General features: G+C 38.9%; 6 protein-coding genes across 14 annotated transcripts; 4 read left to right on the top strand and 2 right to left on the bottom strand.

Annotated features, from left to right (window-relative positions):
- Positions 1 to 1,015: 1,015 nt before the first annotated feature.
- On the bottom strand, positions 1,016 to 4,625 carry LOC127245832 (pentatricopeptide repeat-containing protein ELI1, chloroplastic). 7 transcript variants are annotated; one of them, XM_051266955.1, is made up of 3 exons: positions 4,376 to 4,625; positions 2,113 to 4,136; positions 1,016 to 2,040 (listed from the first exon to the last, which is right to left on the bottom strand). In XM_051266955.1, the coding sequence occupies exon 2, from the start codon at positions 4,024 to 4,026 to the stop codon at positions 2,152 to 2,154; it is 1,875 nt and encodes a 624-aa protein (XP_051122912.1). In that variant the 5' UTR covers positions 4,027 to 4,136; positions 4,376 to 4,625; the 3' UTR covers positions 1,016 to 2,040; positions 2,113 to 2,151. The 7 variants fall into 7 exon arrangements, with proteins under 7 accessions (XP_051122912.1, XP_051122895.1, XP_051122904.1 ...); XM_051266938.1 differs by having other exon boundaries at positions 1,016 to 2,021; XM_051266947.1 differs by having other exon boundaries at positions 1,016 to 1,994.
- On the top strand, positions 1,205 to 2,005 carry LOC127246788 (uncharacterized). Its single transcript, XM_051268351.1, has one exon. It carries the CDS (start codon positions 1,205 to 1,207, stop codon positions 2,003 to 2,005), a length of 801 nt encoding a protein of 266 aa, XP_051124308.1.
- A 1,168-nt stretch (positions 4,626 to 5,793) lies between the features above and the next one.
- On the top strand, positions 5,794 to 7,415 carry LOC127245510 (E3 ubiquitin-protein ligase Os04g0590900-like). Its single transcript, XM_051266447.1, has one exon. It carries the CDS (start codon positions 6,226 to 6,228, stop codon positions 7,201 to 7,203), a length of 978 nt encoding a protein of 325 aa, XP_051122404.1. The 5' UTR covers positions 5,794 to 6,225; the 3' UTR covers positions 7,204 to 7,415.
- Positions 7,416 to 7,603: 188 nt separating this feature from the next.
- LOC127245493 (non-specific phospholipase C3-like) lies at positions 7,604 to 9,988 on the top strand. Of its 3 annotated transcripts, none has more exons than XM_051266426.1 (4): positions 7,604 to 8,227; positions 8,315 to 8,724; positions 9,313 to 9,483; positions 9,578 to 9,988. In XM_051266426.1, the coding sequence occupies exons 1-4, from the start codon at positions 7,620 to 7,622 to the stop codon at positions 9,919 to 9,921; spliced, it is 1,533 nt and encodes a 510-aa protein (XP_051122383.1). In that variant the 5' UTR covers positions 7,604 to 7,619; the 3' UTR covers positions 9,922 to 9,988. The 3 variants fall into 3 exon arrangements, with proteins under 3 accessions (XP_051122383.1, XP_051122375.1, XP_051122392.1); XM_051266418.1 differs by having other exon boundaries at positions 9,560 to 9,988; XM_051266435.1 differs by having other exon boundaries at positions 9,564 to 9,692.
- Positions 9,989 to 13,837: 3,849 nt separating this feature from the next.
- Positions 13,838 to 15,718, bottom strand: LOC127246782 (uncharacterized). Its single transcript, XM_051268338.1, has one exon. It carries the CDS (start codon positions 15,716 to 15,718, stop codon positions 13,838 to 13,840), a length of 1,881 nt encoding a protein of 626 aa, XP_051124295.1.
- Positions 15,719 to 23,768: 8,050 nt separating this feature from the next.
- Positions 23,769 to 26,052, top strand: LOC127246520 (probable xyloglucan endotransglucosylase/hydrolase protein 30). The gene is made up of 4 exons (XM_051267962.1): positions 23,769 to 24,063; positions 24,170 to 24,270; positions 24,358 to 24,566; positions 25,293 to 26,052. Exons 1-4 carry the CDS (start codon positions 23,859 to 23,861, stop codon positions 25,819 to 25,821), a joined length of 1,044 nt encoding a protein of 347 aa, XP_051123919.1. The 5' UTR covers positions 23,769 to 23,858; the 3' UTR covers positions 25,822 to 26,052.
- The last annotated feature ends 17 nt before the right edge of the window (positions 26,053 to 26,069 follow it).

Raw genomic sequence — 26,069 nt, 5'->3', positions numbered from 1 at the left:
ACACATTAGGACATTATGTAACCTTATATTCTTTAAATTGATATACAAGTCTCAAACATTCGATTGGGCAATTAATTAACAAACCGACATAAAAGCATGTTCTTTTTTCTTTTAGTATTTTTACTATACAATTGACACGGTTTAATTTAATTTAATTTTATTTTATTTTTAATCAAAATTTTATATTAAAATAATATTTAAATTAAAATTCAAATAAAAAAAAAAAAAAAAATTCAAACTCAAATACAATCTAAACAATTTTACATTAAAATAATATTTAAATTGAAAGAAACACATTGGGCCCAAGTGTCGTTTCTTCTAGTCTAACTTTTATTGCTATAAAGGAACACATCATTGTCTCTACTTGTGATTTTGACAAAATATGTTTTCACATATATACACATACAGTGACATATATATTGTTATTATTATTTGGAAGAATTATTATTTTGTCATGACAAGAATATATATTTATTAACTTTCAGGTATTATATGTCACTACAGATAGAGTGTGCTTACTAGGAAATTTGTTTTTTTTTTTTTTTTTTTATTTTTTTTATTTAAATAATAATATATATAATGTTTTTACAAGAATTGTATAGTAAAAAGAATAAAAATAAAAATCCAAGTGAACACAATAATGTATTCTAGTTATTTATTGTATGTGTATATATACACAAATTTGGCATTCAAAAAAAAAGAAAAACTTTAGTGTACGTTTTTTTTCGAAACGATTGGGCTGACATTTAGACCTACAAAATCTCAAAAGGTCCAAATCATATATCTATTAAGCCCAATAATCCTCCATACAGGCCCAATAAGGCCCACACAGTGTTTCGCGGTTGAATTTGGATGACTAATCGGCACCGTTAATTTAAGTGGACCCCGCATAAAAAATGAACGGTTTGGATTACCCCATCATCATCACCAGGCGACGCGATTCTTGCTCCCCAATCAAAACGATCTTCCCAAATTTATGCCCCAAAGGGAAAGACTGTAATCAAACTATCAGATCTAATTGAATCTGTCAATAAATTTATAAAAGAAAATATATAAATATGTGTACATATAATATATATATAAACCCTAAAACCTCTTTTCCATGATTCCGCAGCCATTGGCCCATTCCTCATACTCACCATTGTTGTTTTTCCTGTAGAGAATAATCCAGGGAATAGCTGTAGCCTGCTTAGGAACGCGAGCGATGGATTCGTCGTCGGAAATCACATTTGACGGCGAGCAGCGGATCGGAATTCAGAAACGTTCCGTCCGGCGAAGATTCCAGGCTCTTCTAGAAGAACTGACGGTTATGAACGTGCAGTCGGTGGCTGATCGAATGGCCGAACTGAATCCGATCGAAGGAAGATCGCACTTCTGCGAAGCGGTTATGAGATCTCAGATGCAGTTTCCCCAATCCACCAACGTCTACGCCGCCCTTGTGGCGGCGATCAATCCCCGATTTCCCGACGTCGGCTATCTGGTGGCGAAGAGAGCCGCCGTCCGGTTCAGGGAGGCTTGCGACAGCCGCGACAGGGACCGGACGGAAACCGCCGCCGCGCTGGTGGCGCATTTAGCAAATCAGGCGGTGGTTCACGCCGCATTGGCGTGGGATGTCCTGATGTATTTATTGACTGTGTATCCCATGGACAACACTGCCGCTGCCGCCGGATTTTGCATTGAATGTGGGTCGATGCTGCGCGCCTCCGCGCCGCAGAGATTCACCGATATAGTGGGAGGCTTCCGGAGGTTGCTCCGGGGATTGGTGGTGGATAAGCCTCTCCGGAGGCGGATTTTGAAGCTTATTCAAGCAGATGAATCGATGTTCGAGGATTATCCGGCGATCATCTATGAACTCGATTTGGTCGAGGCCGGGGAACAGGTTACTCACATGGTGTCTTTGCTGCAACCTATTGATCCAGAGTACAGCCTCGACAGTAGTATTTCGTCGACTTCTGAGATCGCCGGCGGCGGCTACGGCAGCGACGAAGAAGTGTCTTCATGTTAATATGTTGAATTAGTTCCTATAAACGATGATAGGAGCTACAAGAACCTTAAAACATTATATGAATCAAGAATCAATTTTTTAGCAAAATCATTGGGAGCCTAACGCACCTGATTCCATCGAAACTCCAAAATTAAACGTGTATACACTCACCAATAATCACCGCAAGAACATGACCCATTGGCGCAATGGTGAAACCGGTTGCGGTCTCTCATTATAATCTTCCGTCGCGTAATCTTAGACATAAGTTTAATGACAGCATGACAATCCGGGCAAACTCGAAGGTTCTTGACAATCTTGATCGTTGTCCCCGGTTTCGTGCTAACAAGCCCGAATGCGAGTGCAAGCTTTTCACTATGAACCTCAAGCGATCGCTCTTTCTCAGCGTCCTCGATGTCGTGTAGAGCTGCCTCAGTCTGCGACACGTACCCGTAAGCCTTGAGCCACCGATTCATTTGCTCGAGCATCTCGTAAATTTCTTCCATATTAGGATGCTTCATTTCGCCAGCTCGAAATTCATGCACTCTATTATTCACTTCGATCGAGCTACACCCAGGTTCCTTTGGGACTCCGCTTTGCTTCATCATAGCCCTCATTCTTGCGACGCCACTCCAATTACCGGCCGTCGCGTACATATTAGAGAGAAGAACATAAGTTCCCGAATTCGCAAGGCCACGATCATGAAGGAAGTCGACAATTTTCTCTCCTAAAGCTACGTTTCGGTGAAGCCTACATGCAGCAAGCAATGTTCCCCACATAACAGGATCCGAATCGAAGCTCCGGCCCCAAACAAGCTCATAAGCTTCTTCTAGATGCCCGGCTCGACCTAGAAGATTCACCATGCACGAATAATGCTCAACCTTTGGCTCAACACCGTAAACATCCTTCATTGCGTTGAAAAGCTCCCGGCCTTCAGATACCAATCCCGCGTGTGCACAAGCGCTTAGAATGCTAATGAAGGTTATGTCGGTAGGGTCAAGACCGACCTCAATCATCTCCTCGAACAGGTTCAAAGCATCTCGGCTGAACCCATGAACTGCATATCCCCCGATCATTGCATTGTAAGCAACAACATCCTTGGATTTGATCGCGTCGAACACCTTCCTTGCATCGTCTAAACTTCCACATTTGCTGTACATATCGATCAGAGCAGTACCCACCCGAGCAGTAGACGATGAGTTATACCCGAGGTAAGAATGGATCCACTGGCCCGATTCCAGCGCTCCCAACTGACCACAAGCCGAAAGAACTGCCACCATAGTTGCTTCGCTCGGCTTCTGGCCAGCCTTCAACATCTGCCTGAAGAGAATCAAGGCCTCATTCGGTCTTCCGTGTTGAGCATACCCATCGATAATCACATTCCAACTCACCACGTCCCGGTCCTTCATTCCATCGAACAACACTCTCGCCTCATCAACATCCCCATTCTTTACATACCCTGTAACCATTGCTGTATACAGAACCAGACTTTTCTCAAGCATCGTGTCAAAAAGCTTACGAGCAGAAACAAGATCCCTGCCTTTTGCATAAAGATCGACAAGAACAGTTCTGACATAAACATCCGACTCAAAACCAAACTTATGAGCATGGCCATGGAGGGCTCTCAGAGCTTCCGATGTGCACGCTTTGAGGATTGTCGACATTGTAAAGGCATTAGGCTCAATGCCTTCAACTAGCATTTGCACATAAAAATGAAGAGCTTGTTTATAGAGACCATTAATGACATGGCCTTGGATCAGAGCAGTGTAGAAGTAAACATTCGGATCCGGCGTACCATTAAAGAGCGCGACCGAATGTTTAATATATCCTAGAGACGAGTACGATCGCTGAAGCTTGAAGTTCAAGATAGGGTGACTTTCGAGGCCATGGCGGATAAGGAATCCATGGATTTTGCTAAGCTGTTTGATGCTTCTACTTTTATCTATAATCAAGGCAAGTTTCTCAGGTTGTGGACTTTGGATTTGCTTCGTGTCCGCAGAAAAACGCATAGGTTGCAACAAAAATGGAGAAACCGAAGACATCATCACATTTCAGAATTAGCAAGCTGATAAAAACTGCAGACACAATTCACGGCTTGAGTTTCTTCTTAGAATTGCAAATCGATCCACATTCACAAGGACGTTCAATCCAGCACCTTCAATCACCATGAACGAAAAGTAACCATTAGAATAAAATCCATATGAGCTGAGCTCGAGTTTGGTTAGCATAAACTACAGAAAAAATCACACCAAATTCAAAGCGGCATTTCATCGAACATGTTCCGTTCAGTGGCAATCTATTAACAACATTTATTTCACGTCCCTGAAATTTCAATCTGCACTAGAATAACTAGAAATTGAACAGAAAATGATGATAAATAACTTCCATTGATACCTGAATCAATTGATTCTTCCTACTGACGCGGAGGATGAAAGGCTATTCCGCCGGGTAATGACGCTACTTGTGCTATAATTGTTGGAACGGAGATTGGAGTAACATCGCACGAAATCTTCCACGGATTACTTGTATCGAACGTGATCGGCCACAAAAGGATGAGCTGAAAGCGGCGGCGATTCCCGATGTGGCGAAGTGATGGTGGACTGAAAACTGGTTCGACAGTACGGCGGAGACGGTGGCTGTTACACCTTTTGGATAATAATATCTATAATAAAAAATATATTTTTAATTGATAGTAGTATTATTCAAATAAAAGTAAAATAAAAGATATATTTGACGATAATATTTTTATATGAAATTTATTTACTATATAGTTTGCCATATTAAAAGTAAATATATTTAAAAATATTTATTCGATTATACATGTATTGTTTTAATTAATCTAAATGATTTGATTTATAGTAAAATCCCATTTGTGTTTAGAACAATTTAAAACCCTTTGCTATAGTCTAAATCTTAATTTCAATTGCATAATAATAATACTTAAAGTTGAATCCAGATAAAAATGTTAAAGTTGACATTTTTATTTTTTATTTTTAAGCTGAATTAAAATAAACATTGGTAAGTCACTTTTGTTGAGCTACACTGAACAAACTACCCATATTATAATTACCTCGGGAGAAAGTCCCGAGACACTCTAATGATGCCTTAATCATGATTATTGAGACTTTTATATGACTAACCCTCGTTGTTTGTTTGTATTTTTATTATTTAAATTATAATATATTGTTATTATTTTTTTTTAAGAAATATTATATTCAATTTATATATTAAACATTAAAGTATAGATTCAATTTTATTTCGTCCAATTTAGAATCTAAGCTATAAAACTTTTTATTTATTTTAATTTGATATAATTGTATTAATGTAAATTTAACATATTTTTATAATATATAGTGAGATTATGCTTATTAAAAATGTATATTTTGTATTTAGACAAATGAAACTAGCAATATATATATATATATATATATTTTTATGAATTATTTATATTTTTTTTATAAAAAATAAAAATCCAATTCATTCAACGGATACAAATTTTTTGTGAAAAGCAAAATATCCCTTCTTTTTAGAAAGGTGAGAGACATCCCCTAAGGGTAACTTAGGGCATATTGTGGTTCTCTCCTCCACCACACCACTTTTAGTAAACCACAAGTCTCTCTTCTACTTTACTTTACTCTCTTCTCTCTCTATCTCTCTCAACAAACTGACTTGGAAACAAAAACATGTCATGTAATAATAATAATAAAACTAATCTTATTACCTAAAGCTATACATATAATATATACTCATATAGACAGATTTTTATTCATATATATTCTGTCAAAGAGGCGAGTCGTCCACATATGTTGAAAGCAAAAACAACCCTTTAAAAAAGAATTGCAAAAAATCCAGCAATGGGGTCCAAAATCCACCTGTGTGTCAGAGATCCAATGATGGAAGATGATGAATTCTTGAGATCCGGGACCTCCCAAGAATCACTCTCCTTTTACCTATCGAAAGAGACAACAAGTAGATGAGGAGCAGTACTGACGACCATACATTCGATCTACAATCATATCCTTACTTATATCAGATATATGGATTTCTAATAACACTTTGAACCCATCTCTCGTAGAAATTGATTCTTGCAAAATTAGGGTTTCTGTCCACTTTAGTTTCCTTCCCTTCTAAGCTCAGATTTCATATTTCAATTCAATTCCCAACAAATGAATGCCGACAATACACTCTCTCCTCTTTTATTGCAGATCTGACCGTCGATCGGACATCGATCATATCCGCCATTGATGGGCTCTGTCGGGAACCAGAACCCCTTCTCCTCGTACGACAACTACCGGGATTGCTCCCAGGGGATTTGCAGCATATACTGCCCCCAATACTGCTACCTAATCTTCCCCCCGCCGCCGCCCTCCGACGACGGCGACGGACCCCCTTTCTCGCCGCTCATCATCGCCGTCATCGTCGTGCTAATCTGCGCCTTCGTCCTCGCGAGCTACTACACCTTCGCCACGAGGTACGCCACCGATAGGGCGGCGGCTGCCGGTACTGACCTTCCCGGCGGAGGCGCGGAGGCCGCCGGCCTCAGCCACGACGAGGCCGGCCTGGATCAGTGGGGCAATCCGGCGGCGGCGCCACCCGGATTGGATGAGGCGTTGATTAAGAAAATAACGGTCTGCAAATACCAAAAGGGCGACGGCCTAATTGAAGGAACAGAGTGTGCTGTGTGTCTCTGTGAATTTCAAGAAGACGAATCCCTCAGGCTTATGCCTAAATGCAGCCACGCCTTCCACCTCCCTTGCATCGACACGTGGCTCAAATCGCAGTCCAATTGCCCCATGTGCCGCGCGGCCGTCGCAGCTTTCAGTTCGCCGCCGCCTGCGGCGGCGCCGGTCGTCAGCATGAGCGCCTACGAGAGGCCGGATGACCTGACAGTGGTGGTCGATGATGATCAAGAAAGAACCTCCGACGAGCACGCAGTTGTTGTCGAGGAGGGTTTGGAAGATGCGGAAATTGATCGAGGGAATCCCGAGCACGCCGGAAGATCGATAGCCTCGCCACCGCCGGCGCGGCAGCTCCTGATATCGGATATACTTAAGTTCGAGGACATTGAGGAGTACATGAAAGCCGAGAGCGATCATCTTTGGAGAGGCACGGGATCATCTAGTGGGAACCGGAGCCGGGACGGGGACTTGCTTAGATGCCCCGTGGCAACCAAGAAGTTTAGCCCCGGCGGGGGATTCTTGTTCGGCGCTAATGGCAATTAAATCCAGAATAGTTACCTACGTCATTTTGATTTGAATCCCGGCGGGCGCGCCGGAGTTTTGCGCCGAGCGGCGTCGCGTTGTGACATACTTGAAATTCAGTGTAGGATTGGAATATACAGACAGTATTGTGAATTGCGATTCTTGGAGATTTGATGCAGGAAATGGAATTTGATTATCTGTAGAAAACAATATATATGCTGTTGTGTTCTTGATCAAGTTGGTATTTTTTTAGTCCATAATGTAGTAGGTTTCTACAGTTCATTGTTCTGTCCACAGAAAAGTCCAAAGAGAACACAAATTGCAATTTGAGTTGTTAAGTTCTTACTACTTTCCAACTACCCCTACCCCTACCCCTGTTTTTTTACTCTTGCAGCTTCATTGATCACTAAACCATTGCAAAAGCTGATCAAGAAACCATGTCTGAAAACACCACAGATGAGTATCCGATCAAGACAGTAGTAGTCCTAGTCCAAGAAAACAGATCCTTCGATCACATCCTAGGATGGATGAAGTCCCTCAACGCCGAAATAGACGGCGTGACAGGGGAAGAATCCAATCCTCTGTCGGCATCCGATCGCATCCACTTTGGCCACCGCGCTTCCAATGTTGTCTCCGACCCCGGCCACTCATTCGAGGCCACGTTTGAGCAGGTCTTCGGCGTCACATTCAACGACGCCCCGCCCAATCCGGCGCCCACAATGGAAGGCTTTGCTCGGCAGGCGGAAACCATCCAAGAAGGCATGGCTGAAGTAGTCATGAACGGGTTCACCCCCGAATCTGTGCCCGTGTTCAGACAGCTGGTTTCGGAGTTCGCTGTCTGTGATCGCTGGTTCTCCTCGGCGCCCACTTTGACGCAGCCGAATCGGCTGTTCATACACTCCGCCACGGCCTACGGCGCCACGGCCAACGACACGAAAATGCTCGTCCAAGGTTACCCTCAGAAGACAATCTTTGAGTCCATGGAGGAGAGTGGCTTCTCCTTTGGGGTTTATTATCAGTATCCTCCTTCCACCCTCTTTTACAGGTTAACATTAATTCTTACATCGTTTAAATTCCGCGACAATTAAAAGTCATGGATAGCAATTATAAAGTATTCCTGTTTCTACAATAGGAACTTGAGAAAATTGAAGTACGTAAGAAACTTTCATCAGTTTGAGCTGAGTTTCAAGAGGCACTGCAAGGAGGGGAAGCTGCCAAACTATGTGGTAATAGAACAACGTTATTTCGAGACAAAATTGGTGCCCGGAAACGATGATCATCCGCCCCACGACATCTCCGAAGGCCAAAGATTTGTCAAGGAAGTCTACGAGGCGCTGAGGTCGAGCCCGCAGTGGAACGAAATCTTGTTTGTGATTATATACGACGAGCACGGTGGATTCTATGATCATGTCCCGACGCCGGTTGCTGGAGTCCCGAGCCCTGACGACATCGTTGGGCCCGAGCCGCATAAGTTCAAGTTTGATCGGCTCGGAGTCAGAGTCCCCGCCATATTGGTGTCTCCCTGGATCGAACCCGGAACAGGTACACAATAACTAACAAACATCAATTGTACTAAATTTTGTATAACGATTTGTGTACAGATCAAGACAATGTTGATCACCATAATCAGCGCATATGAATATCATCTGTTGATCTGATCAAGTCAGTGTGGTGCTGATTTGACTGAATCAACATATGTTATAAGGGTGATCAGCGTATATTTATACGTGTTTCATCATATGTTAGTCAGTCATATAATATATGTTGACCTGGTGAAATCAGTACTATACTGATTTGTTCGAATCAATATAATATAGATTTGCATCCAAAGGATTCTATGTAATTTCAATTTACAAGACATGTCTAAGTGAATTGAAATTAAGTACCAACAATTCGTACTTTAGGAGTATGCTATATGAACATATTATATGTGCTCCAACATATGCGACGATAGCGCTATCGGTATATATTTACACAAATTTTTATTGTTGATTTATATTTCAATATCTATATTTGAGGTGTTGTCGACACTATATTAATATTAGAATGATATATTCATTTAGTGTACTAGCAACATCAAATTAATGAATACATAGAGCATATAAAATGTCTTAACAACGGTTGATGCAGTGCTGCACGGGCCGTCGGGACCTTACCCGACATCAGAGTTCGAGCACTCGTCGATTCCGGCGACGGTGAAGAAGCTTTTCAACCTTAAAAGCTTCTTGACGAAGAGGGATGCTTGGGCAGGCACGTTTGAGTGTGTCCTAAACAGAACAGCTCCTCGTACAGACTGTCCAGGTAATCAATTAATTAGTTACATTATTGTTGGTTGGTTTGGAAATTTCGAATATGTATGTATATGAATGAGTGTTAGTTAGAATGGTTGGTGCAGTGAGTCTGCCGGAGCCGGTGAAGACGAGGGAAGCTGCGGCGGACGAGGAGGCGAAGCTGTCGGAATTCCAGGGAGAGCTGGTGCAGCTGTGTGCCGTGTTGAGAGGCGAGGATGCGAACACGGGCGTGTTCCCAGCTGGGAAGGCAGCGGAAGGCATGAAAGTGGTTGAGGCAGCTGAATACGTGGGTAGTGCCTTCCGGAAGTTTCTGGATGACTGCGACGATGCGCGGCGGAATGGAGCCGATGAATCGTATATTGTCTGCGCCGCCAAGCCGCCGCCGAAACGTCGCTCTAAATCGTTGGCGGGAAAGATCTTTTCTTGCATCACTTGTGGAAATAATTGAGGTGTAATGGCATGAAATAAAAGTATGTACGGTCTAAGAAAATCTTAAATAAAAATTTTAAAAATAAATAAATTGAAGTTTGATTGCCTTGGTTGTTTTTTTATTTGATTCGCCTTGTTTAGTTTGCAGTTCCTAAAATCAATTATATAGTTAAGAATTAGAAAAAAAAAAAAAAAAAAAAGTTGTAAAAAAACACACCATTATCATTAATATTAAACTTTGATTCATTACAATGACTGCCCTTTAATTAATTTTGATTTCAAATAATCTGTATTGTAAAATAATATTGCGAAATGAGCAATGTGAAGAAGCTAAGTATATATAAAGTAGTAAATAACTTAAATCCCTTTTCCACAGAAAAGATTTATTGTTCAAGAATCTGTTCTGCCTTCAAACATTAATTTATTAAAAAACCCATCTTTATCTATCCTGTCTCCTTTTGGCTTCTTTTATTTTTATGAGTTAGGTTGGTTTTGGTATGACATGCATAATTTAATAATTAAAAATTGCAAAGAATGAAAATTTAAAAAAAAAAAAAAAAACATATTATACAAAATTCTAATTTCTAAATTGAAACGCTGTAAAAAATTTATAGACTTACAATCAGCATGTGCAAATAAATACTTCATTGAAAGAAATTAGGTAACTTTAATGGAAGTTGGATATAAAAGCTTTTATTAGGAATACTAAAAACTTAAACCAAAATGATATCTTTGTTCTCTCTATGCTAATTATCATTATTTTGATAAAATAAAATCAGTTAATTAATGATGATGAACTCAATAGTTAAGACTTTTTATATATTTTTAAATATTTTGATCTTATTCATCAATAATATATACTTTTTTTTGAAATATTATATCAAATACATACTTTATTTCATAATAGGTTTAATTAATATTTTCTTTCTTTTTTTTTTTAAATAAAAATACTATTTACTCTAATTAGAGGCAAATATTTGAAAAACACTATGCATTTAGACACCTTGTTACTGTTTTGTACATTTTTTCTATTGTTATGATAATGTATAATTGACATTTTTACCCTTTGAAAATATATTTGTTCCACTTCAAAGAATTTTTGTGAATATTACAGTAGATTAAAAAAAAAAAAATGATATTTGTGAATATTATAGTAGATTAAAAAAAATAACAGTATTTTATTGATAAGTAAAAATATAGAGCAAAAATCACTTGTAATTGTCAATTTTAGTCTTATTCAAAAGAATTTATCAAATTTGGTCTCACTCAAATAAAAATTTATCAATTTTTGTCCCAAGATAATTGACTAGGACTGAACACGACCATGTTGGATAACTTCTGGTGATTGGGCCTCCAAGACAGCTAACACGGCCGTGTTGATTACCCCATACTTATGAACACAGTCCGTGTTCTGAATACAACTCTGTTTATATCTATGTTTATGATTTTATTATCAACACAACCATATTTTAAATCATGTTCATAACTATATTTTCAATACATCTATATTTTACGCAATGATTACGATCATGTTTTTATAGGTAGTTTATATATAAATATTTGGTAAAAAATATATTTTCAGTTAGAATCTTAAATTGAAAACCTTTCAAAACCATAAAACACAAGTATTTTGATTTTTTCTTTATATTTAAAAAAATTACTTTGTGGAGACGCATACGCAATCCTACTCATGGAGTGACAAGTAGGATGGCCCTCCTGTATTCCTCTCCACGTAGGCCCCACATTAAAATAAATAAATAAATAAATAATAATAACGGCGGAGAAAGGGACAGGCCAACTAGGAGATTCTCGGGCAGGGCATTAGGCATATCCACCAGCAATTTCAGCAATTAATTAAATAAATAAAAATAAAAATAAATAATAATAATAATAATAATAATAATAGTTGTGGGAGTATTGTTGTAATGGACACAAACTTGTAACTAAAATGATTAAATTATATTGAATATTTTTTATGAATGCATTATGCAATATTATCTTTCATTGGTGGGTTAATCTTTTTCCATAGTGATTCAATATATTACTATTATATCAACTTTTTTTCATTTCAATCCACTAATGAATTTAATGATTGGGTGAACGAATTTTAATACATATCTTGTTTAAGTTTGCAATAATATCTTAATTAGTTGTCCGGTTGGTATAACCACTTTACAATCCCAGTGTTAATAACAAGTACATTACCCCACTATTGACTCATCAATTAATTATTTACTAACATCAATATGCAATTAATAGAAAACCAATTTTGCATTTCCCCAAATTTTCCATGCAAAATTAAAATTATTCATTAAATAATAAATTACTTATTTTTTAACATACATAAAAATTAATACTAATAAATTCTTAGAACAAATACAAATATTCATCAGTTGGGAATTTTTCTATGAGTAATCCTTTTTTTTTTTTTGGGGGGGGGGGGTAGTGAAATAGTGGATTTTTTGCAGTAACATTTTTTTTTGGATTAGGAAACACAATATAATCAATTATAAAATAGATAATGTCTCAAAATTAAATCTTGAATCAAATGTGAATTTATATATGTGTGTACGATAAAAATAGTGGAAATTGATCATTTCATGCATGAAATTGAACAAAATTTGTCTTGTTCTAATAGATACACACAAGTAAATATGTTCTGGTACGTATTTATGCTTCAATATTTATTATTGTTTAAATAATTTTTATAGAAAATAATCGAATATGTATTATATTATATATATACCCATAAAATAAAACGACAAATAATACCCTTTTCAAGATTGCTGTAACACCGCTGTCCTCTTCAATATTCGATTTTAAATTTACTTAGGACAAATTGTTGGGATGGAATAAGTGCAACCCCAATAAATTCTTGTACACTTTTCCAAATGGGCCAACTCCCGAAGCGTGGTAAAATCACAGTTGTAACATTATCTTGTCAACGAAATAAGGGCAAAATCCAAAGCAATAAAAGACAAGATATTTGGTAACCCGGTTCGGTTATAACCAACCTACATCCGGGGGATTCCAATCCAGGAGAAGTTCACTAATCAAGGTTGATTATGAACTAAACAGCCCAAAACTCCTTTATCCCATACTATAACGCAAACCACCTAGGAAAATCCCTCCACAGGTATAAGTTGTCACGAACTCGTACTGACAACTAGCAAATAGCAGGGTTGCTCAGACTTTGGACGAATCTCCTGATCGGATTTCCAATCTCTTCTTCCTCCGACGATGTCTCCGGCAAGTAAATGTGACAAGCACTCTTTCAATGCATGGAGAAGGGAAGGGTTGAGGTTGAGAGGATTTAACTTACTTTCTCTCACAACAGTTCTCTCTCTCTAACCTATGCAACAACCACAAAACTTCCCACATAACAAACCAAGAAGCAGACAAACAAGGCATACAGGACAACCTCAATTAAAACCCTTTGCACGAAAGTGGAATGATGTAATCCTGCATGAATTCTGTCAAAGGTTGACCACCCCAAAATTCATTCTTTTTGTCTCTTCTAAGGTTCCCAAATCGAGAAGAGTAGACCATCAGAGTTGCAGGCAGTCTGTTGAAATGACCTGAATGGAAACAGAAAAAGGCAGCATGAGAAAAGCAAGAAGAACCATATGCCAAAAAAAGTTGGAGAAAAATATTGTTCCAACATTCTCCCCCTTTTTGGCATATGGGACTTCGCCCAATGTGCAGGAGAATCACTCCCACACCAAACCAAACAATCCAAACAAAAACAGCAGTAAGTCATCAATTTGTTACAGGCCAGCAGAAAACAAACACAGGCTACAGGCAGCCTGGCAAACAAAATGAAATAGTCAGTAGCAGGAAACAGTAGCAAAGCAGCAAACACACCAACACCATGCACATCTCATGCACATCTCTCCCCCTCGAGAGCAGATGCCAAAAAGGGATGGACGAGCAGTTCAGAGAAGCGAAGGGTCCTCCTCTTCATCAGCAAGTACAGAACCAATCTTCGGCATGAGGTTGACCGCACGGATGATTTTCTGACGATGCTCTCCCAGAGTGATGCGGATGGCAGCTTGTTCTTGCACCACTTCTTGAAGAATTCGGCGGGCTTCAAGAAGCTGTTCGGTCGCATTTCGGGGGATGTCGTCAGTAATGTCGTTGTGCAGACTGAGAATATTCGGTTTGGGCTGAAACACCTCCAGGTTGATGACGTCTTCGGCAGAATCCGGAACAATGCCGTTTCTCTTTAATAACAGCGTGATCAAGGCAGGATACGGTAGGTTCGTGCCTTCCGTTTTCTGACCGCGAGAGAACTTGACCATTTTTGACATCACAATAAAACCAAAGTTAATGTTAGGACAAAAGCGATCAATGGAATACATTAGTTTACCCATTTCAGAACCAATAGTGGTTCCATTGCTGGTTGGAAGAATGTTTTTGGAGCAGAGACGGAAAAGACATTGAAATCTCAGTGAAAGCTCAGAGGCACTGAGTCCTTTTCTACCAAAGTCCACTGACTTGCGTGAGGACAGGAACAGGGCAACATCTTTCGTGGAGTCTTTCAGAAGATCAGAGGGAAGCTCTTCAGGATTGTCAAGAGGGAGCTTTAACAGCTTGTTGATGACCCGCGGGCTTAGCTCAAAAACCTTGCCACGCACATAAGCTTTATGAAACCAGGGAGAGTCTTGATCTAAGACATGAGCAGAAAGGTTAGCGTAAAACTCCTTGACCAATTTTGGACAGTACTTCCGCAATTTGACAGCCCAGTGAAACAGTCCTTTCCGGCGCAGGTAATCGGAAAAACCAACCTCCACATGCTCATTGCTCGTGAATTTCTTTTCAATCACAAATTTTCGGTCGGCGAGAATGTCGTACTCAAACACTTCAGCAAGATCATCAAAGTGTGTAGTATCCATAGCTTGTTGTGCAGTAATGGAATGAGATCCGAGAGCCTTTTGACGAGTTTTGGACTTCTTCCCTTTTATGACTTTCTTTGAAAAAGGTCGTTTGAGCCTTTTTCGAAAAGACCCGGGAACACCAGCAGACGACTTCCTCTTTTTGGAGGGTTGTCTCTTTGACGATGATGGAGTAAACTCAGCCTCCATGGCCTGTTCTGCAGATGGTTGTTGTTCTGATGTCGCAACAACCTCTTCACTACCTTCCACCATTTTTCCAAGTAACGGAGAATCAGGGACTGTGTCTGGTCCAGGTGTTTCGGAAGATGACTCCTTATCTTGAGAAGGAAGCTGACTCACGACCTTGTCAATGAGAGCATCAAGATCTTCAGAAGAAGAACGAGGCTCAAGATTTGTACCTTCTGTGTCAACACCATGAACAACTTGTTCCGTAGGAACTTCTTCTTCAGCAACCACTTCATCTATCTGTGTGTTAGGGACCTCATGTTCAGCAACGTGTTGTGGAACAACTTCCTCAGCATCACCAGCATTTTGAACTTCTTCAGTAACCAGGGGCTCCTCAGCAACCTTTTCGAGTTCTTCAATGGGGGCTTCGCCAGCGATAGTTGGAGGCTCTTCTTCAACAGAAACTTCACTTCCAGTGATGATACCTTCATTTGGACAGACATTTTCCTCTAGAACCTTCGATTGTTCGTTCAAGGACTGTAAGGTTTGAATAACAGTGTCGTCCTCTGTTTTCTTCAGATTTCCCTCGGCCAGTGGCGGAGGATTATTAATCGATTCAGAAACCTCCATGGGATCGGGAGAGGGACTAACAGTTTCACTTCGACGACCACGACCTCTGCCTCGAGTCCCAGCACGCCCACGTCTACCACCTTCGGCTCCGGCGTGACGAACATTCCCAAAACGTGTTCGAGCCATGATTTTTCGCAAGAGAGAAAAGAATGAGGGAAAACCTTGTGACTGGAGGGGGTTATCTCCACAAACGACAACTGCCAAAGGAAATAGCCAGGGTAGAGAGACGATCAGAACACGCCTTTGAATATTCAATTACGAATTCTCCCCCTTAGTCAATCAATTCCCCAAAAGGCTGTCTTGACTCAGTAGCTGCAGCGTTACTGACAACTTTAAGTCACTTCAACTTCTGCAACTTAAATCCCTCTCTCTGGAATGATCCTTATCACCACGATTCCCAAAATCCTATTTCCAGAGTATTTGATTTCTCCCCTTACATATATAAATAAATATATATATATATATCTCCAATATTCATCAATGAAATCATAATAAATTGGAGATAAATAATTTTTCACCTATGCAGTGAAATTCAGAGAGGGCATGAACACATACCCAAGTTCCTCCTTAACTTCTCGAATCGGTCTCCATCCAGAGGCTTTGTGAGAATATCTGCTTTCTGTTCAATTGTTCCAATGTGTTGCAGATCACACACCCCATTTTCTACCAAGTCTCGAATAAAATGATATCGAATGTCGATATGCTTTGTCCTCCCATGCTGAACTGGATTCTTGGAAATATTAATAGCACTTGTGTTGTCACAGAATAGAGTGAATGAATCCTGAATAATTCCATAATCATGCAGCATCTGTCGAATCCACAACAATTGAGCACAACAGCTTCCTGCAGCAATGTACTCAGCCTCAGCAGTGGATAGAGCAATTGAATTCTGTTTCTTCGAACTCCAACTCACAATATTGTCCCCGATATAGAAACATCCACCAGTTGTGCTTTTCCTATCATCGCAACATCCAGCCCAATCTGAGTCCGTGAATCCAATAAGATCAAGACTAGATCTGTTCGAATACCACAGTCCAAGTTCAGTCGTCCCTTTGACATATCTGAGAATTCTCTTTGCAGCCTTCAAATGAGATTCCTTAGGAGCTGATTGGAACCTTGCACATACGCCAACACTGAAAGAAATATCAGGGCGACTAGCAGTCAGATACAGCAAACTCCCGATTATACTTCTGTACAATTTCTGATCAACAATCTTCCCATCATCATCCTTGGATAGCTTATCCTGTTGTCCTAAAGGAGTCCGGACAACCTTTGAATCACGAAGGCCAAATTTCTCAACCATATTCTGAGCATACTTCGATTGACTCAAGAAAATTCCATCTGCTAGCTGCTTAACTTGTAATCCCAGAAAGAAATTGAGCTGACCAATCATACTCATCTCAAATTCAGCTTCCATGAATCTCACAAATTCGTTCTTCAACGATTCAGCAGTTGATCCAAATACGATATCATCTACATATACTTGAGCAATCATAAGATCTTTTCCTTGCAGCTTGATAAATAGGGTCTTGTCTGTTGATCCTCGAACATACTTCTTTTCAAGCAGGAAATTGGACAGCCTCTCATACCAGGCTCTTGGTGCTTGCTTAAGACCATATAGCGCTTTCCTCAGTCTGTACACATGATCTGGATGAAAAGGATCCTCGAATCCCTTTGGTTGTTCAACATAGATTTCTTCTTTAATCCATCCATTCAAAAATGCTGTCTTGACGTCCATCTGGTAGAGAGTAAATCCCAAGGAACATGCAACAGATACCAGTAATCTCACTGCTTCAATACGTGCAACAGGAGCAAATGTTTCATCGTAGTCAATGCCTTCGATCTGTGTGTACCCCTGTGCAACTAACCTCGCCTTGTTTCTGGTAACATTCCCGTTTTCATCAGATTTGTTCTTGAAGATCCACTTAGTTCCGATGACATTCACATCAGTTGGTCTTTCAACCAGATACCATACTCGATTCCTTGTGAACTGATTCAGCTCATCTTGCATTGCATTAATCCAATATTCATCCTTGAGGGCATCGTCTACTGTCTTTGGCTCAACTGTGGAAATAAAACAATTCATCCCAGACAAATTCTTAAAATCAATTTGTTTACCTCGAGTTAATCTTCCCCCTTTTGGATCACCAATGACTGCATCAATTGGATGGTTTTGTGGAACTCTGGAACCATATCTTCTTGTTTCCGTATCAGATTCACTCTCTGCAGGTTGTAAGTTGGTTGTGGTAATATCGGTTGAACACTCTGGTTCTGACCAATCAAATCTGAATGAGCTCTCTGCAGCATTGTCACCAGTCTGAGGCACATTATTCTGAATCTGAGGAACATTCTGAACATCTGGATGACTCTGAATTATTTTGGTGGGAGTGAATTCATCATCATCATCACTCGGATGTATGGATTTCTTTTCCGAGAGGGCATCATCAAATATCACATTCACAGATTCCATCACCTTTTTTGTTCGATTGTTAAAAACTCTGTAGGCTCTGGAATTCAGAGAGTATCCCAAGAATATACCTTCATCTGATCTAGCATCAAACTTATGTAGTTGATCTCTGTCCTTCATAATATAGCACTTACACCCAAATGTATGAAAGTATGAGACATTTGGTTTCTTTCCAGTCCAGATTTCATACGCTGTCTTTTCTGTGTGGGGTCTGAGATACACTCGATTAATCACATAGCAAGCTGTGTTAATAGCTTCAGCCCACAAATATTTGGCAACTCCCTTGGCATGCATGATTGACCTTGCCATTTCCTGTAGGGTTCGATTCTTTCTTTCCACCACTCCGTTTTGTTGTGGAGTCTTTGGGGCAGAAAATTCATGCTTAATTCCCAATCCATTGCAGAATTCAGCAAACCTGCGATTCTCAAACTCCTTTCCATGATCAGTTCTCAACCTGTCAATCTTTGATTTCTTCTCATTCATAAGCCTTGTACTCAATTTTTCAAAGGCATTAAAGGCATCACTTTTCTCACGTAGAAAATCTACCCATGTATATCTTGAAAAGTCATCAACACAAACCAGGATATACTTCTTACCTCCAAGACTGCAGACATCGACTGGACCCATGAGATCCATATGCAACAGCTCCAGACAGTTACTGCTGAAACGTTGTTCCAGTGAGGAATGTACAGCTCTCTTCTGTTTTCCTCTCGCACAATCACCACACGTAGTAATCGGGATCTTTGAAAAATTGGGTAATCCTCTGATAGCTCCAATTTTGCTAATCCTCAATAGATTCTGTGGATTGACGTGACCCAATCTGGTGTGCCACAGCATAGATTCATCATCTTTCAATATCAATGCTTCCATTTGAGGATATTCCAGCAGGTAACAATTGTTCTTTGATCGAACTCCAGTCATCACGCATTTTTGTTCCGTATCATATACTTCACATGAATTTTTCGTGAACTTCACATGTAAGTCATCATCACAAAGTTGACTGATGCTGATCAAGTTTGTACTCAGTCCTTCAACATAGTAGACTTTCGACAACTTTGGAATTCCTTCTTTTTCAAGAGCGCCATATCCACTGATTTTTCCTTTTGCACCATCACCAAAGATAACATCTCCACTTCGGTCTTCAACATAATTTTTCAGAAGTTCTTTTTGATTAGTCATATGTCGCGAGCAACCACTATCAAAGTACCATCGATCTGCCCTGGTAGACTCTTGACTTGACAGAATCACATTGCATTCCTCCTGTTTCAGACTTTCCTTAGGCATCCACACCAATTTGACTTTGATGCTATGTTTCAGACCTTCTGTAGGCCATCGAATGTGTTTCCCATTGATAACATCCTTTGCCAGTTTGAAACACTTCTCAGCTGAATGACCAGGATACATGCAGTACTTGCAGTCAGTAGGCTGTAATAACGACGATCTGTCATTCTGAGTTCTTCTGCGATATCTGTTCCAATTTCTGTTTTTGCTCTTCTTTGGATTCTGTTTCTTTACAGATACTGAATTCTTCTCTGGAAATTTGACATCAGTTAACAAACCACCACGCACAAATGTAGTTGGTTTACTTTGAGAAGATTCACAGAATCCCAATCCTTTGTGATCACCAAATGGTTTACCAATCGAAAGGACTTCATCTAATTTTTCCTTTCCTTTCCGAAGTCTATCATTTTCATCCTTCAACTTCAAATTCTCTGACTTCAACTTCTGTGATTCAGCAGATTTATCATCAGCAATCTTTCTCAGTTTTTCAAGTTCATCCTCAAGTTTTTCTTTTTGATCTTCCAGACGATAGATTGTTTCCAGCATCTCCTTGTTCTTCACTACAGCTTTCTTCTGTTCGATTACCATTTCCTCATAGGCTTCAATCAACTCTTCAGCATCAAGTTCCCTTGACTCATCAGCAGCTTTCGGGTTGGATTCCTCATTTCTTTTACTGGTTTCACCAGCATTTGCCATAAATGCCACCACTTCATCACTTTCTGTCTGTTCCTCACCTCCAGCAGATTCACCATCTTCATTGTCACTCCATATGGCTTGATAAACTCTCTTTTCCCTCTTCTTTACTGTTGGACACTCTGATTTAATATGTCCGACTCCACCACATCCATAACAGGTAGGTTCTTGAACCGTCTCTGGTTTTGCAGACACCACAAACTTCTTCTTAAATTCCCCATCGAATCTTTCTTTTGGCTTGTTGTATGTAGTTGGTTTCTGCTCAGGGTATTTTCGTTGAGAACTGGATGTTCCTCCTCCATGATAGCTATTTCTGTTCTGAAACTTCCCAAACTTCAGCTTGGCAGCTCGTTTCTCACTAATCATTCGTGAAAGTTTACGGCTCAGCAGTGCCATTTCTTCATCAGACTCTATCATCTTCAAGTCTTCAGCATTTAGAGCCATGCTTTTGGGTGCTTCATCTTCGATATAGTTCATTTCATAGCTCACCAACGTACCATACAGTTCATCCAATGTCATATTTCTCAGCTTTGGTGGTTCATCAAGCATGATCACTTTCGGTCTGAAATTTTTTGTGAGACTTTTAAGCATTTTCCTCACCAGTCTCTTTTCTTCGAAGTGCATTCCAAGAGCTTCAGCTTGATTCACAACATCCATGAATCTGTTATGATAATCAGCAATCGTTTCATCTTCATTCATCTTCAGTCCTTCAAACAAGGTTTCAACATGATCCAGCTTTGATTCTCGAACTTGTACAGACCCTTCGAATGCATTTTCCAGGATGTCCCATGCTTCCTTAGCAACTTTGCAGTTGGATATCAACTTCGCTTGAGTTTCATCTACAGCATTAAAAATCGAGAAAAGGGCTTTCGAGTTGGCGATTGCAGCCGACTTTTCATTGAGAGTCCATTCTCTTTTCGGTTTCTTCACAAGAGAGATGTTATTATCTTCATCTTGGATGGTCTTCATGGGATGAGACCATGCAGACTCAACAGCTTCAGAAACATCTTCACCTTGTTGCATCAGGAAAGCTTCCATCTTGTTTTTCCAACTTCGATAACTTGTTCCATCAAACAATGGAGGTCTCGATGTAGATCGACCTTCCTTACTCATCTTTTCAACTGTGAAAGAATCTACTCAGCAACTTAGAGAACACCGCTCTGATACCAAATGTTGGGATGGAATAAGTGCAACCCCAATAAATTCTTGTACACTTTTCCAAATGGGCCAACTCCCGAAGCGTGGTAAAATCACAGTTGTAACATTATCTTGTCAACGAAATAAGGGCAAAATCCAAAGCAATAAAAGACAAGATATTTGGTAACCCGGTTCGGTTATAACCAACCTACATCCGGGGGATTCCAATCCAGGAGAAGTTCACTAATCAAGGTTGATTATGAACTAAACAGCCCAAAACTCCTTTATCCCATACTATAACGCAAACCACCTAGGAAAATCCCTCCACAGGTATAAGTTGTCACGAACTCGTACTGACAACTAGCAAATAGCAGGGTTGCTCAGACTTTGGACGAATCTCCTGATCGGATTTCCAATCTCTTCTTCCTCCGACGATGTCTCCGGCAAGTAAATGTGACAAGCACTCTTTCAATGCATGGAGAAGGGAAGGGTTGAGGTTGAGAGGATTTAACTTACTTTCTCTCACAACAGTTCTCTCTCTCTAACCTATGCAACAACCACAAAACTTCCCACATAACAAACCAAGAAGCAGACAAACAAGGCATACAGGACAACCTCAATTAAAACCCTTTGCACGAAAGTGGAATGATGTAATCCTGCATGAATTCTGTCAAAGGTTGACCACCCCAAAATTCATTCTTTTTGTCTCTTCTAAGGTTCCCAAATCGAGAAGAGTAGACCATCAGAGTTGCAGGCAGTCTGTTGAAATGACCTGAATGGAAACAGAAAAAGGCAGCAGGAGAAAAGCAAGAAGAACCATATGCCAAAAAAAGTTGGAGAAAAATATTGTTCCAACACAAATAAATGAATACACATAACTGATAATATACATACACATTTTGTAAAAGTGAAGAAAAACATTCATTCAAAAAAAAAAAAAAAAAAGAAAAAAGAAAACATTTCTTGGTTGGAAATCAAGAAATGATTCCAAAAGTGATCCATTCCTCTCCTATAAGTAACAAAAAACACAAACATGTAAATATAATATATATATATATATATTTTTTATTTATAAAGTAAAAAAAATATGTTTAAAAATGTATACAAACAAACATCCCCTTAATATATCCAATTGCGTGTTGAATAGCAACAAAACTGGCAATTCATGCAAGTCTTGCAATGACAACTGTAAGTTGATAGCAAATTATGATATTATTACTATTATTATTTTAATTTGCTAATTCAATAATACTAATTTAATTATAAATTAAATTAATGTCCACAAATTATTTCCGACATTGTTCTTATCGTCAACTGCAATAATTGCTCAATCCCAGAAAAGGATTACTCTTCTTCCTCTTCTCCTTCAAAAATAACAAAATATTTTAAAAATTAAAATAAAATACTAATAAAACAACCTTAAAATCTAACAAGTTGCATCGAGTGTTCTGATCTAGCCACGTGGACAGCTCCTTTTTAAATAAAATATTAATTTTTATACCAAAGTCGTAGCCCCGCCCATCGTCATGTTGCATGTAAAAATTCATACAGAAAACCGTCACACCACTTACGATCATTTTAATCAATAAATAAAAATATAATATTGATTTAGATATACGGCCAAACTTAATTTAATTGACAGCCCCAGTATAATTAATTAAGGGGCAGTTTAGTCTTTCTACACATATTTAATTTTCTTTTGGTCATACTGACTTTTTGTATTTAGCTATTTCGAGTATCGGTACAATGATTAATGGGTTTGCTGAATTTTAAATTATAACAGTATTAAAAATTATATATTGTTATTTTTTTTTTTTAAGAAATTGAAATTATGAATTTTAGTTTTAATATTTTTCTAAACACTTTGTGTATCCAAATCTTTAAAATAATAAGTAAAATCACTTTCACTTAAATTAATATTAAATATTTCCTATTATTATTGCTATTTTTGACTTTTTGGTGCAATAGATTAACGTTATGATGCCTTAATTAAAAGCTAATTAGTACAGCTAACCATATTGATTGATACTTTACAATAATGTCACAGTCATTTGAATAATTTTTTTTACTTTTTTTTTTAATCGAATAAGGGTTCAATTTCAACTTTTGATAATTTGTAGTGTATAATTTAAATTTTGTCATGTATGTGATAATTCACTATTAGAATTTATAAATAAATAAATATTGATTAAAAAAAAAGGTGTGGTCGCATCAATTAAAGCAGCTTTAATATGCCTTAATGAGTTATTAATTGGTTAATTATTTCTTCCTTAAAAATGAGGGCAACATTCTTTATTTTTCTTCACTTTGGATACTCATGTACATATATTTATATTTTTTAAATCAATAAATAATAGGATTATAAAATTTATCGTACCATAATCAGTTCAAGTAGTATATTGAATTCCTACGTATGTGTTAAAAAAATATACTTAGTATATTTTTTTATTATTTATAATAATAATAATAATTGAACGAGTCTTCACTTCCTGCGAATTTCCAAATATGCCCTCGCATGTAGCTCTACTACTTTTTCTTATGTCCACTGATTAAACAATTCATCTTCATCATCTTCCCCTACCACCCCCAACCCACCCACCCCACCCGCATATACATATATATATATGTATATAAGAAAGGAAAGGAGGAGTTTGTGAGTGTAGAGTGCGTGCAATTACAAAAGCACAGATGGAGCATAACATACGACTGCGCATACTCCTCGCCGTCGCCGCCGTGGTGGTGGCTCATCACTTTCCGGCGGCGGCGGCGGCGAGCTTCGGCAACGTCTCCACTATTCCTTTCTCAAAAGGCTTCAGTCCAATCTTCGGCGACGCCAACATCTTCCATTCCTCCGACGATCGCTCCGTCCAGCTCCATCTCAACCAATACACAGGTACATATACATACATACATATATACATATATATATATATGTAGAGTTGTGTTTCTCTGTGATTGAATTTTCCTATGGTGAAATAACAGTGTATAATTTCTTACAGGATCAGGATTCAGATCGTCGGACCTCTACAGCCACGGCCTGTTCAGCGCGAAAATCAAATTGCCGTCGGACTACACCGCCGGAATCTGCGTCGCCTTCTACGTAAGTTAGTTTATTAATTTTCGATCAATTGATGAACTCGAATTCAAATTGAAATTCGAGTATGTCTGAATTTTGATGATCGATCAGACAAGCAACGGAGACATATTCCGTAAGACGCACGACGAATTGGACTTCGAATTCCTGGGGAACATAAGAGGCAAAGCATGGCGGTTTCAGACAAACATGTATGGCAATGGAAGCACCCACAGAGGGAGGGAAGAAAGGTATTCCCTCTGGTTCGACCCTTCCAAGGATTTCCATTCTTACACAATCCTCTGGACCACCACCCTCATCATGTAAGCAATTACACAATTTAATCCAATTTAATTTAATTTAGTTACTTCTTCATCTCAAATTTGACCATTATATATATATATATATATATATATATATACACATATAGAGATTGCTTCGCCCACGAAACTAGCTCTTACTTTATTACCATATTTTCACTGTTTAGTATCCATACTTTTCAAACTTCACATGTCTGAAGAATAAAGAAAATATAAAGACAATTCAAGATCATGGAAAAATTTCCCAATTTTTATTTTTTTGTCACATGCAATGTAAGGAAGGCCTCAAAAATTGATTTTGCAAAGTTGGTTTCTTTTGCGATCATAATTTATGTATAGGTACGAGCCCGTGAGCAGAAATTAGCTAGGACAAATATTTGGACTTCTTATTACAGTGGAACCAATCCTATGCTATGTTCATCACTAATAAATTACCATCAATGTTGACAAGTACTGACTATTAGGTTCAATAATTCCTAACTAATTTATTTTATTTGCTTGCAAATTACGTTACGTACGAGACCAAATCAAATCAAATTAGAATTTTTGATTTTATATACTTCTTTATAATGGCTGTGGAATATGGGCTTAGTTTGGACATTATGAGACACGCAGACAGAACAGTAACCTAATCCCACATGTGATATTGGATAAGATTCTCTTTTTTTAAAAAAAAAAAAAAATTTCTTCGCAGTTTTTAATAATATTTTATTTTATTTTTTATTGTAGATTTTATATTGACGATGTCCCAATTCGGGAGATCGTACGGAAAGACGAAATGGGCCATGATTTCCCGTCAAAGCCCATGGGCCTATACGCTACTATTTGGGACGCTTCTGATTGGGCCACGTCAGGCGGCAAGTACAGAGCAAATTACAAATATGCCCCTTTCGTTGCCGAGTTCACCGACCTCGTCCTCCACGGCTGCACCTCCGATCCTCTCGAGGAGGTGGTGGCTCCCGCCGGCTGCGACGGCGCCGGCGACCTCCTCGACCGAGCTGACCTCGCCACAATCACTCCCAAACAGAGGCTCGCCATGAAGAGATTCAGGTCCAAGTACATGTACTACTCCTACTGCTACGACACCGTCAGGTACCCGGCGGCGCCGCCGGAGTGCGACGTCGATCCGGAGATCAGGAGGAGGTTTAAGGAGACCGGCCGGCCGAAGTTCGACGAGAGCCGGCGGCGGCGGAGGGCGGCGAAGAAAAGGAGCCAAGCTGTGAGTGCCAGAAATTATGGGAGTGAAGATGAGGTTTGAAGATAAATATTATTTGGTATAAATTTAATTGTTGTGTAAATCGAATATAAAGTTTTTTTTTCTTTTTTTTTTTTTTTGAATTTTCATTTTCATTTTTTGGGTATTTTTTTGGGATTGAATTCTTTATATTTGTATAGAGATTGTATGTAAAATAAAAATGGGGTGGAGTGATTTATACAGGAAAGTAATAAAAAGTTGTATTGTATTGTGTTGAATTGATTTAATTTTTTTTAATGGGAGGATTGTAT

Source organism: Andrographis paniculata, unplaced genomic scaffold (assembly GCF_009805555.1).
Source record: "Andrographis paniculata isolate CXL003 unplaced genomic scaffold, ASM980555v1 Contig10END, whole genome shotgun sequence".
NCBI lineage: Eukaryota > Viridiplantae > Streptophyta > Magnoliopsida > Lamiales > Acanthaceae > Andrographis > Andrographis paniculata.
This window is presented reverse-complemented; position numbering and strand designations above follow the sequence as displayed.

What these genes read in the sequence shown, in the direction of transcription:
- LOC127245832 (XM_051266912.1), bottom strand. Translation starts at nt 4,026, where the DNA reads ATGATGTCTTCGGTTTCTCCATTTTTGTTGCAACCTATGCGTTTTTCT.
- LOC127245510 (XM_051266447.1), top strand. Translation starts at nt 6,226, where the DNA reads ATGGGCTCTGTCGGGAACCAGAACCCCTTCTCCTCGTACGACAACTAC.
- LOC127246520 (XM_051267962.1), top strand. Translation starts at nt 23,859, where the DNA reads ATGGAGCATAACATACGACTGCGCATACTCCTCGCCGTCGCCGCCGTG. An exon ending in CCATCTCAACCAATACACAG is followed by an intron (nt 24,064 to 24,169) that starts GTACATATACAT and finishes AATTTCTTACAG; the next exon opens with GATCAGGATTCAGATCGTCG. An exon ending in GAATCTGCGTCGCCTTCTAC is followed by an intron (nt 24,271 to 24,357) that starts GTAAGTTAGTTT and finishes ATGATCGATCAG; the next exon opens with ACAAGCAACGGAGACATATT.
- LOC127246788 (XM_051268351.1), top strand. Translation starts at nt 1,205, where the DNA reads ATGGATTCGTCGTCGGAAATCACATTTGACGGCGAGCAGCGGATCGGA.
- LOC127245493 (XM_051266418.1), top strand. Translation starts at nt 7,620, where the DNA reads ATGTCTGAAAACACCACAGATGAGTATCCGATCAAGACAGTAGTAGTC. An exon ending in CCTTCCACCCTCTTTTACAG is followed by an intron (nt 8,228 to 8,314) that starts GTTAACATTAAT and finishes TTTCTACAATAG; the next exon opens with GAACTTGAGAAAATTGAAGT. An exon ending in CTGGATCGAACCCGGAACAG is followed by an intron (nt 8,725 to 9,312) that starts GTACACAATAAC and finishes CGGTTGATGCAG; the next exon opens with TGCTGCACGGGCCGTCGGGA.
- LOC127246782 (XM_051268338.1), bottom strand. Translation starts at nt 15,718, where the DNA reads ATGGCTCGAACACGTTTTGGGAATGTTCGTCACGCCGGAGCCGAAGGT.